Genomic DNA, 12014 nt, shown 5'->3' with positions numbered 1-12014 from the left:
GGCTGCTTCCCTAAAACGGAAAATAGCTGAACAGGTAGCATACGGGAGTGGTATAAGAATATTTAAATGTTACATTTTTTGAACAACAGTCAAGGGAGTTATTTATATTTGAATTTTGGAAATGTTCTATTTTGAAAGAAAATTAGTGGAAATGTTACGTTTTTATTAAAATTGGAGCTGGTCAAGTCTGAAAAATTGGAAATTTCTATGCCCTGTTGATTCCAGAAAGTTTAACCTAGCTAAAGAAGGTATCCGTTACTACTCTGTCATAAGTAATATAAGAAACACAATCATTTTACAGTGGAACTTTACATAATAGACATCTTGTTAGCAGATACCTCTACTAACGAACACTTTTATGAGTTACATCGACAGGACTCAATGTAATTTACTATCCATTAATGGACACTCTTCCTCAGCAGATAAAATTTTCTGTCCCACTGGTGTTCATTATCAAGAGGTTCTACTGTAAAATGCAACTTTGAAAATACTTATGAAAAATATGAAATTATGAAAAAAAATTCCTTAATGGCAGTAGAACAACTCCTTTGTTATTTTTTTTTTAAATGAATAATATTAAAGTGAATGAACAAGCTGGAAATGTTCCCTTGTGATAGAAACAACTGACTTTGCATTGTAATTTCTGCCAAAAATATTTCCATTTGAATAAACACACACACAGTTGCATAATCTGACAGCACTCATCCAAGATACTGAACCCATCAAAAGTGTATTTCGATAAAAGTGGGAATGCTCCTATTTGAAAATAAGCTCCTCATGTATTAAAAAAAATACAATTATACAATGCACACAAACTTTTTTTTTATCAAATAATGTGATCCTCGTGTATTTGATCTATATGATATGTCAAGGAAAAATGTTTAAATTTTTGATATGTGAATTTCAGAAAACACAATTGCAGAAGATACTCTAAAAAATTATTAAAAGCTATTGCTTACATCTATTATCATTTGACTTCATTACGTTTGAGTACTGCACACATGCACATTTAAATGTGTGTGTGAACACCTACTGTGCACTTCATAATAAAATCGTTGTTTTCATGGATTACAGACTGATTGATTTAAATCTGAGGTGCATTTTTTTTATTAGGATAGTTAAAATAAACATTTGCAAGGTCATAAAATTTATTCAGTACATGTTTTTAATGGAAACATTGAAAAACTCTTACCTGCCATCATATTAGCTTTCAAGTACTTTTTATCTGTATGCAAGCTATTCCAGAATTTTATTAGAGCTGTTATATCATCACGGAGATCCGAACCTTTCTGAATCGGACACATAGGAGATGCACTGTGGAAAAAATTATTTTACATGCTTTATACACATGGTAAGTGCATATTTAGACTGATCATCCACTGAAAGCAACTATGAATTGTTAACAAGTTGTGCACAGTTGTCTGTGTCTGCAAGACTGAACCCAATGGCACAGAAAGGCAACGTCATCTATTACAAATAACCTGAAGTGGCAAACTTGAGGCAACTGACATTAGGATGTCTAAAAAGAACAGGAGTTCTCTAAATCCATTTCATAAAGTTATTGAAGTTTTTCAATATTACCTATGCATCATCAACAAACGTGTGTATGGAGTACAGTTGTGAACAGTGTAGCATGTAGAGGTTTGCCTTAAATGAATGACCTCAGTCACCCCTAGTTGCCCAACTCAATATTGACTGCAGTCGCTCACATTTTTTTTATCACATTAAGTCGTTTCCAGTGAATAATCTTGACCTTCAGATCATTTTATCCTTTCAGAAATTTTAAAAATAACATTTACATAAAACAAAAAAGTATTACTGAGATCCACACAAAAAAGAAACAATCAAATAAAATTTCATGCACTGAAACTCATCATATTTCAAAAGTAAACTGAAAATATGTAGCTGAATACTTTATTTACCAGAAATGATCTAATGCCGCTGTATATATTCTTTCTCGTAGAACATTTTTACTTATAGTTCTTGGCAGAATATCTCCCTGGAGTAATAGAAGCCCACAAGATAATAGCCTGTGGAATATTCACAAATGCCATTATAATTGATATCAATAAGCCTTCCTAAGAAAGGAATCATTTTTAAAACTAAAGTGGAGAAATAAAAAAAATTCAAATAAACCTAATAACAGTTTACATAAATCATATCAAAATTCTGAAATGATAAATATTTTTTTCCTAATCATTCCAATAAGATTTAGAAAAGGAAGTAAACAAAAAAAAAGAAAATAATTGGTGTCTTGACAAATAATGAAGTATGTATAGTATATGTATGTTTAAGGTCAATGTCTAGAGTCTGGGTGATTTATGGAGCGGTCAACCATTTTTTAAATTGACTTCAAATAATGGCCATGGAATAAATTTTCTGGGCAGTGAACAAGAAGCATATAAAAAATTTAGCATATGCAGGGCAGGGGCAGATGAAAAAGTCCTGGACACACATTTTAAAAAATTAATAACAAATCATCTGATTGGCATAAAAAGGTGCAGTTTGCATGGCCTAAAATACTTATCATGGTCAACAGTTTTTTTTGATAAATTAAAACAAAAGATGCAACACAAAAAAGTGTTAATTAATGTTTATGACAATTTTACATGTAATTACCATATTTGAACATGAAAGCACCCATTACCTGTTTAGATGTGTTAGATGTATTTTTATGGGCATCTTTTTATCAGTCACCTCGTTGGGCATTTTGCCTGTTGTGGCGTTGTATTTGTATTTAGATGTAGCCAAGCTAAAAGGGGTGCTCATGTTGAAATGTAATAGTTTTATGTAACACAAATTACTATAAACATTAATTATGCGCTTTTTATGTTGCAGTTCATGTGTTATGTCAAGTTTTTCGTTTTACAGTGCCCACCTGTGAGTGAAATTTCAACTTTTTTTTCAATTCATCAGAAAAAAAAACCCAACTAAGCCATGACAAGTATTTCAGTACAAACTGCACATTTTTATCTCCATTGGTTTGTCTCAGCAACCCTATAGAATGCACTATAATACAATAAATAAATTTGCACAAGCATAATTTGATCCACCAGGAAGCCAATAAATGCACAAGGTTTTCAAAAACATTGTTAAACACAAACTTTTTCTGAAAACTTGAAATTTTGACTTTCTTCATTGAATAAAAGTATTATTTTAATTAAATATTGCCATGTGTGATAATGTGACATAATTCTAACCTGAATCTTGTGCCAATTGAAGATATATGTCTACGACTACTGGTCGCACATCCAACTGCAACAGGTAAAGATCGGTGCAACATATTGGCAAATATTTCGACTTCACTAACATTACAATATTTTGCCACTTCAATTCTCTCAGACAAGAACTAAAAATTAATAAAAAAAAATCAAACTAAAATACTGAAATTCCTTTACTGTTTATCACATACCACTTTCAAAACAAATATAGAATCAAACTACATTTAGAATTCCCTTAATACAAATTTCACTGATTATTATTATTGTTTACTAATTAGTATTGATTAAACATTTCCCTGTCAGATGGTACTGGAAAATAACAGTAACAGCTTCGTTTAATACAAACATGTAAACCACGAATTCTCATGAGATAAAATGACGCATCTCAAATGAAAGAAATTAGGGATTCTTCTTTTCAAAATTTATCCCTAGACACAAGTCCCGGATAAAAGGCTTTCCAATGGTAGGAGACTGCCACTGATCATTTTGGTGTCTATACATTTTAATTTGACAATGATCTATGACTTTCCCACCACACATGTTCTTTTCATGTTCATTCATTGAAACACTCAAAAAACACACTTACTTTTACCCAGAGTGTGTGTGGAGCAATGAATGGGCCATTAGGCTTCAAATCACATCCTTCATGTGCAGCTAGAGGATCAACTTGAACAGGATCTTCAGAGAACAGGCCCAGCTGACGATCAATGGTCATTTGCCAAGCAGCTGACATCTCCTGAAGGAACTGTAGCAAAGAAATTGAGGGAGAAAGATACTTTTTGCAAAGGTAGAAAAATTCTCATTTTAATAGGTTTATCTTTTTTTAAACTTAGAAACTGAGTACACTTGCTTATCGAAGCAATTTTTGAATACATGTAACTCCTTTATTTAGAGGAAGCCTTTGGGAAAATAACTGTGGTACTATTAAACCTGATAGCTATTTACTCAATTGAAATGTTATTCTTCACTATATAATTGATGTGAACTCCTTTTTTTGAAGCTACAAAAGATAGCACCCTGTTCAGTATTTACACATACAGGTGAACCTTTAAATGATATGCTCAAATTTGGCAAAATAAGTACGAAGAAAGACATGTTGTACCTGTAGTTCCAGATCAGATCTTGCAGCGAGTAACCACTGCCAGCAGCTGACGGCCGCTCTCATTGCTTCTTCTGTAAAAAGTTCAACTGGTGACCAACACAGAGCATGCAACAAAGTTCTATCTATTCCTAGAGAAAAGAGGAAAGATCCATTGGAAAAACCTTAATTTTTACTAAACTAGAAAATGTGAGACATTTTGAATTTTATAGTCCCATGAAAGAAAAAATATAATGCATTATAAAAATCTTGCAAATTATACATACAGCCTATTAATGCCATGAATTAATGATTGTTTCTTATTTTTAACCTATCATAAGAAATTTAAGTACATTTATTAAGAAAGAAAAAAAAAACAACATACACTCATTGCCATAAAAATATGCGCACCAAGAAATAATTGTGGGATCGAAACGAAAGTTGGCCTGAAGGTACATGTCGGGCAGATATGCAAATGATTAGAAATGCAGCGTGATTGCACATTGCGTAATGCCACTAGAGGGCGTTGAACTTCGCTCTCCTTGGAGTATAAAACAGGTAAGCAGAGCTTGCTGGAGTGTATTTAATCGTTTGCAAAGGAAATGCTGGAGTAGACATGCCGTTATGCCGCCGTCGCAGACCATATGAGCAGTTGTCAGAGTTCAATAGGGGAAGAATCATCGGGATGATGGAAGTTGGGTGGTCAGCTCGGCGAGTAGCTTGTCAACTAGGCCGTTCTGTGAGGAGGTGTTGGGACTAGTGGACAGAATAGACGTAATTTACACGGCGACCAGGTTCAGGACACCCTCGACAGACCAGTCGTCGAGAAGACCGGCACATCATCTGAAACGCACGCGTAGAGCCAACTGCCTCATTGGCCGCTATCCAGACACAGGCAGCAGCTTCACTACGGGCCCGTGTCTCCCGAACCATCGCAAGGCGCCTGGCTGAAGGATATCTGGTATCGCGGCGCCCATTACGTGTGCTGCCAATGACACCCACCCACCAACGCCTCCGTTTGGAGTGGTGTCGAGCCCGACGGGATTGGACTGCAACGGAATGGAACCAGGTCATCTTCAGCGACAAATCGGGATTCAACTTCAGCAGTGATGACAATCGTGTTCGTGTGTGGAGGCCCCGTGGTGAACGCTTCAGTCCTGCCTTCGCTTTACAGCGACACACCGCTCCCACAGCTGGTGTCATGGTATGGGGTGCCATTGCTTACGATACACAGTCACCCCTAATATTGATCCATGGCACAATGACAGCCCAGCGGTACGTCCATAACATCCTTCAGCCACATGTGTTGTCACTCATGGCAGGGCTCCCAGGAGCCATTTTTCAACAAGACAATGCTAGGCCACACACAGCAAGGATGTCACACGACTGCCTCCGCCACATTACCACCCTTCCCTGGCCTGCTCTATCCCCAGATTTGTCACCAATCGAGCATACCTGGGATCATTTGGGACGGCAAGTTGGACACCCTACGAGGTTGGTCGAACTAGAGGCGCATTTACAGAAACTGTGGAACGAGATGTCTCAGGACATCATACAGAACTTGTATGCCTCAATGCCCGCTCGTATTGCATCATGCATTCGCGCTAGAGGGGGTCAACAGAGTACTAAAACTTCTGTTCATCTGTACTTTTTTCTGCAATAAATGATCCTTTTTCTTGGATTTTCTAATCACTTACTTATATCAACGTAGTACTTACATGTGTAAAATTTCGTTTCATTTTGACGACTTCTGGGTGCGCAAATTTTTATGGCAATGAGTGTATATAAATACAGTATTCTACTCAAGGGATTGCTTGATCCGTCCAGAGCATACAAACATAAATTTTTCTGTGGTGGCAAACACTTTCATATACTAACAAGTACTAAACAAAATACAAGTATACAAATAGACAGATATTACAGAGGCCTTGGTGTGACAACACTGTATACTGGGAGCCGGGAAGTACCTTCCTATTGTAGTAAAATATTAATATAATTCATAATTAGGTTTTTGAAAGCTCTTAATTCATTTTCATATTTTATTTCATTTGGCAGGTTATTAAAATATAATGGAGCCAAATATCCTGCTGGCCACCCAAATTGCAACACCAAGAAAGACAAGAGATATCGCAACAATATTTATTTTGTAGATAACATGTTGACCAAGCATCAAACGATTAAACTTATAGACTTCTGTGAAGTGTGGTTCCTGCCAAAATCAGTAGCCAGAGTAGCCGCCATTGTTGGAGATCACCGCTGCCACACGCCTCGGCATTGATTCAAAGAGACTTTGGATGTGTTCTTGGGGTACAGCAGACCAAGCAGCTTCCACGCGTTGCCAAAGTTGATCTGGTGTGGCAGCTGGGGATGTAATCTGGGTCAATCGTTGAGCAATCATGGACCACATGTTTTCTATCGGCGAAAGATCTGGAGAGCGAGCTGGCGAGGGAAGCAATTCAATCTGGCGATTGACGAAGAACCTTTGGACAATGCGTGCCACGTGTGGTCGCGCATTATCCTGTTGAAATATGGCTGTGGGCAAGCCCTGAAGGTAAGGAAGGACAACTGGCTCCAACACCTCGGAGATGTAGCGCTGGCTTTTTAAAGTACTGGCAATGCGTACTAGAGGAGTGCGAGAGTGATATCCAATACCGCCCCATACCATAATACCCGATGCAGGACCAGTGTGGCGGTGCATAACGCAGCTGTTCAGCATCCTCTCTCCACGATGTCTCCAGACTCGAATCCGACCATCGTGGTGTTGCAGACAGAAACGTGACTCGTCAGTAAAGACAATTTCATTCCATTGTGCCGTCCACATCCTTCTTTCATCGCACCATTGGCGGCGGAGACGTCTGTGGTTCTGCGTAAAGGGTAGACAAAGCAATGGACGTCTTGCGGACAGACCACTCTGCTGTAAACGGCGTCGAATGGTACGCCCAGACACTGGATGATGCGGTACAGACTGAATGTGCTGTGCTATGGTTCGTGATGTGGCTGGGCAATCCGTCAGTGCCATACGCACAATACGCCTGTCATCACGTGAAGTGGTGCACTGAGGTGGATGCGATAAAACACGTCGGTCCGTCGTACCCTCCTGCATCCAACGATCACATATCCGCATTACAGTTGTTTGGTTTTGTCCAACACGACTACCGATTTCCCTGAAAGATAATCCACAATCTCGGTAGGCCACTATCCTTCCTCTGTCGAACTCGGATACTTGATCAAAAGATGATCGCTGTTTTCTACGAGGCATAATTGATCGTGTTTTGAAAAAACCACAAGAAAAACACAATTGCCGTACTTCAAATCGTCGAATTCTCCAAGCCTTAAATAGCGTTTTGAAGTGGCGCCACAGGCGCACGTGATGTGCGTCTGCACTGAAATTCTAATCATTTGCATATCTCACCTCCGCTAATGCATGTTGTAAATTTCATATTATTTCCATGCTTCCCTCAGGGTGTTGCATTTACGGTGGCCAGCAGTGTATATGAATTGCTTTTGGGTTAATGTTTTTTAGGGGTTGTATATTATATTGAAAACCTTGATGGAGACGTGTGTTTGTTGTGTGTGGGCATTGCTTGATTTCAAACCAAGTAGGAATTTTTATAAATAAACATTAGACAGTTTTTCAATATTAAATCTATAGTCTGATTTATAATTATAGGCAGATGGTGTAGGGTTATATATATATGACAGAAAATAATATTTATAATTTTTTCAGAGCACTTATTAATACATTTAAATTGGACTCATAATCACCTCCCCAAACACATATAGCATACTGAATAAGTGAGTAGAACCAAGCAAAATAAAGTGTATGAATAAATTGAGGAGATATAATATTTTTTAAGCAATATAAACAAACATTCATGTATTTTATTTTGTTACTAAGTGCAGTTGCATGAGAGTTCCATTTCAAATTTTTGTCTATAGTGACTCTTAACTATTTAAACTCTTCAGTTTCCGAGACAATCAGACAAAAACATTGGTCATCAGAACATCCCAACTCGTGGTATCAAATTATAAGTGTTTCAATATTTCTATTATATAACTGAAAATTTATATATTTAGTTTTGTTGAGATTCAAGGTTAACTTATTATGCCTGAACCAAGTATCAATTTTTGTTAAATCTTCTTCAGTATCAGATTTCAGCATGGTATACGTTTGTTCTGACAAAACAATAGCTGTGTCATCGGCATAGCTAATCAAATCACCACGTAGATCCAGATTATTGATATCATTAAAAAAGATTAGAAATAAAATTGGTCCAAGAACAGATCCCTGTGGGATGCCATTTTTAATAAACCTGTATGAACCTATTGTATCACTTATTTTAACTGCTTGCATTCTATTTGACAGATACGTTTTAAACCATTGATAAGTGTTGCCTCTCTCTTACACCTGAACAATACAATTTATATATAAGAACTGGATGATCAACCCTATCAAAGGCTTTTTTTAAGTCTAAAAACATAGCAATGGTTCTATTGCTGTCACATTTATACTTTCATATACTTTTACTGAAAATTTAAAAATTGCCATCTCGGTATTCTTATTTTCAAGAAAACCGAACTGATTTCTCGAAAAAAAATTAAATTGATTTAGAAAACTTATAATTTTGTTTCATTATTTTTTCCAAAATTTTCAAAAAAACAGGCAAAATAGAGATCAGACGATAGTTTCTGAAATCATTGACATTACCTGATTTATGAATGGGTATGACAAGAGCACATTTTAATTTATCAATAAAAACTCCACTGAGAATTAAAGAGTTTATAATGTGAGTTATAAACTTTAAATGGTATTTATACTGACAATTTTTAGCATTTTTGGAGTGATTCCATCATAACCAACCGCTTTATTATTCTCAAGTTTGTTTATTAAATTCTTTACATTCCTTTCCTCTATCTCAGTAACGACTATAGAATTATACTGGTTTGGTACTAAAAGCTCTATTTCATCTATTAATTCAGAATCTTCAGTTATTGCAGAATTAATAAAAAATTGATTCATTTCATTCACTAATGTTTTAGAATCAGTATTTACTCGAAGTACTATTTTATTTATTTTTCATTTTATCATTAGTAACTTTCCATTGTTTCTTGATGTTATCACATTTTATAAATTTATTATGGTAAAAAGCATCCTTTGCAGCTTTTAGTTTCTTTTTTAACTGTTTGTTATAGCTTGTGTAATTATTTTTCTTATCACGATCTGAAGGATTACGTTTAAAAACTTCATAAAGTCTTTCTTTAGTATTGACCATACATGTCAATTCATATGTAATCCATTCACTTTTCAAATTATTTACTGTTTTGCATTTAGAATGATTTGTCCAGAAGTTATGATGCCTGAACACAATATCAAGAAATTTGGTCATATAATACATTTGCATCAATCTCATTGAAAAAATGTTTTCTTCAAATTCATAATTTTTTACACATATTTCAAACTTGTCATAATCCACATTTTCACACAACTGATTACTATTATTTTGATTATTATTTAAAAGTTGTGTATCAATTCCAAGATTACATTTAATAACCAGTGGTAAATGATCCGTTATCTCTAATTTTGATACTGCTGTTTCAAATCGATAATTTAGCTTCGCGTTTCGAATGAAAACGTGATCTAAACATGCTGACTTTCTTGTTGGTGTATTTATGTATGATAAAAACCAAATTCAGACATGAGACTCATGTACTCATATGCAATAACGCCGCCTGATCTATTTCTATTTCGACATTCAAAAAAGATATTATAACCAGAAATATTGTACAAATCAGTTTCATGATCTTTGATCCAAATTTCAGACAGTAATATAACATCAAATGGAACTACGAACCTTCTAAATGCAATAATAAATTGTTAAAATTTTTACCGCCGCTTCTAATATTTGCATGCAGTATATTGAAAGTTTCACGACTGTTTGAAAAACTCACTAAATCATCGAATGTTTCAAGGCAAGGTGAATTGATACTTACATTATTTATTCCTGAGATTCCTGGGAATTCTGCTGTTGATTAATTTTATCCAAATCATTTATGTTACAAATATGATAAACTTTTTCACCCTGCCTTTTCCTCAGTAAGACCTTGCTGTCTCTCACCCACACAAAGTCAAAATCGTTATCCTTCTTAAACTTCTGAACATGATAAAAAAAAGTTTTTGAGAGTCTTAGTAAGATGTTCATTTATGAATAGCTTTGAATCACCATAACGTTCATTGATTTCACTTGCATTTAGTCCTTTCTTGCTTCGGCTAGCTTCGATCCGTTCATCTGGCACCCCGGAGTCTCTAAATCTGACAATAATTGGCCTAATCTTATTTTTTTTTGTTTACCGAATTTACCCTATGTAGCTTCATTATATCATTCGGTTTATACACGTGTAAAGTTTTACCAATTTCAGTCACTATTTTTGTCGCATCCTCGCCCCCCTTTTCTTCCGCATTTCTTGCTTGATTCCGATCTCTAAATCTCTATATTGCTTGATTTCGATCGTAACTCAATTTTATCCAGTTCATCATAAATGTTCTTGATTTTTTCTTTCGAAAAATTATCACTTTGCAACATTTCATTCAATCTCTTCATTGCCTGTAATTCATTCTTTACCTCCAATAGTTCAGCTTTTGTTTCCTTGAGTGGTTCATCATTGAACTCGATTGATATTCTCAATTCCATCATTTCGGATTTTAACACACTACATTCTTCACGAATAATATCATGTATTTTTCAAGCCCCAATTTTTCCTGTTTTTCGATCTTTGCTGATATATTATGCAGTCAGTACACCGCCATTTTTGTTTTATTTCAGCAGACATTTTTCTGAAATTTGAGTCTGTGGTTCCAACACATTTCGGATGAATAAGTGATTCACAACCAGAACATGAAAATACCTCCTTCCCTTCCAGTACTTCGCCTTCACAAATTGAACATGTATCCACCATTGTTATGATTGATCAAAACAGATATATTAACATAAATATCAAGAGCTCGAGTGGACATCATTTGCAAAGAGATCACATGTCTATGGATTAATTTTACATCATTTAGAAAAGAAAAGGTTGTCACTTTCTACAACTAGTGATACAATAACAAAAGGTAATTACCATAAAACATGAAAGACATTTAACTTTTAATAGGGACTAGCTGATACCCGGCGACGTTGCCAGCCCCGTAAAAAATTTATATATGTATAGCTTAATAATTATTTCTTATTCGAAAAAATTTCTGCATCAAGTAAGAAAAAATTACTTTTATTTTTAAATATTTTAATTAAAAACGTCAGGCAATCGCTTGTGGATACACAATATTTTTTTATTTTTCCATCTGGTGTGTAGATTTACAAATTTTTGGGATTACCAACACGTGAAGAGGCGACGAAAAGCAGTCCGTGTGTAAAACAGGGATCAAGTAGGTTGATACCTGCCACTGCTAACGATTGACCTTGAGCTTTGTTGATTGTCATGGCAAAAGCTAAACGAATTGGGAACTGTAATCGCTTGAAAGTGAATGACATTTCTTCGGTGATAATTGGGATACGTGGAATGAAGACTTCTTTTTCTTTGGCACATCCAGTTGGAATCGTTGCTTCAATGGTGTAATTGTGCAATTTCTTCACGCAGAGTCTCTGTCTCCAAATTTCTTAAAAGCATTGTAGGCACTTCGACTTTGAGGGTCAAGTTTTGAGGGTAGCACACCTGGAATA

General features: G+C 35.5%; 1 protein-coding gene across 1 annotated transcript in view; it reads right to left on the bottom strand.

The window, feature by feature from the left end:
- The window catches only part of Pi4KIIIalpha (phosphatidylinositol 4-kinase III alpha), a 184750-nt gene that overhangs the window by 67308 nt on the left and 105428 nt on the right, over positions 1-12014 (bottom strand). Inside the window, exons 29-33 of the mRNA XM_089237000.1 lie at positions 4324-4451; positions 3808-3966; positions 3201-3349; positions 1923-2030; positions 1193-1314 (exon numbers count right to left, since the gene is read on the bottom strand). Coding sequence (XP_089093126.1) covers positions 1193-1314; positions 1923-2030; positions 3201-3349; positions 3808-3966; positions 4324-4451 — 666 coding nt within the window. The remainder of the gene's footprint in view (positions 1-1192; positions 1315-1922; positions 2031-3200; positions 3350-3807; positions 3967-4323; positions 4452-12014) is intronic.

The sequence above is a fragment of the Pholcus phalangioides genome, unplaced genomic scaffold (genome assembly GCF_987345545.1).
Source record: "Pholcus phalangioides strain wild (caught in Gottingen) unplaced genomic scaffold, Ppha-v1.0 ptg000009l_1, whole genome shotgun sequence".
In the NCBI taxonomy this organism is placed as follows: Eukaryota; Metazoa; Arthropoda; class Arachnida; order Araneae; family Pholcidae; genus Pholcus; species Pholcus phalangioides.
Note: the sequence above shows the minus strand (reverse complement) of the source record. Positions and strands in the feature narration are given on the sequence as shown.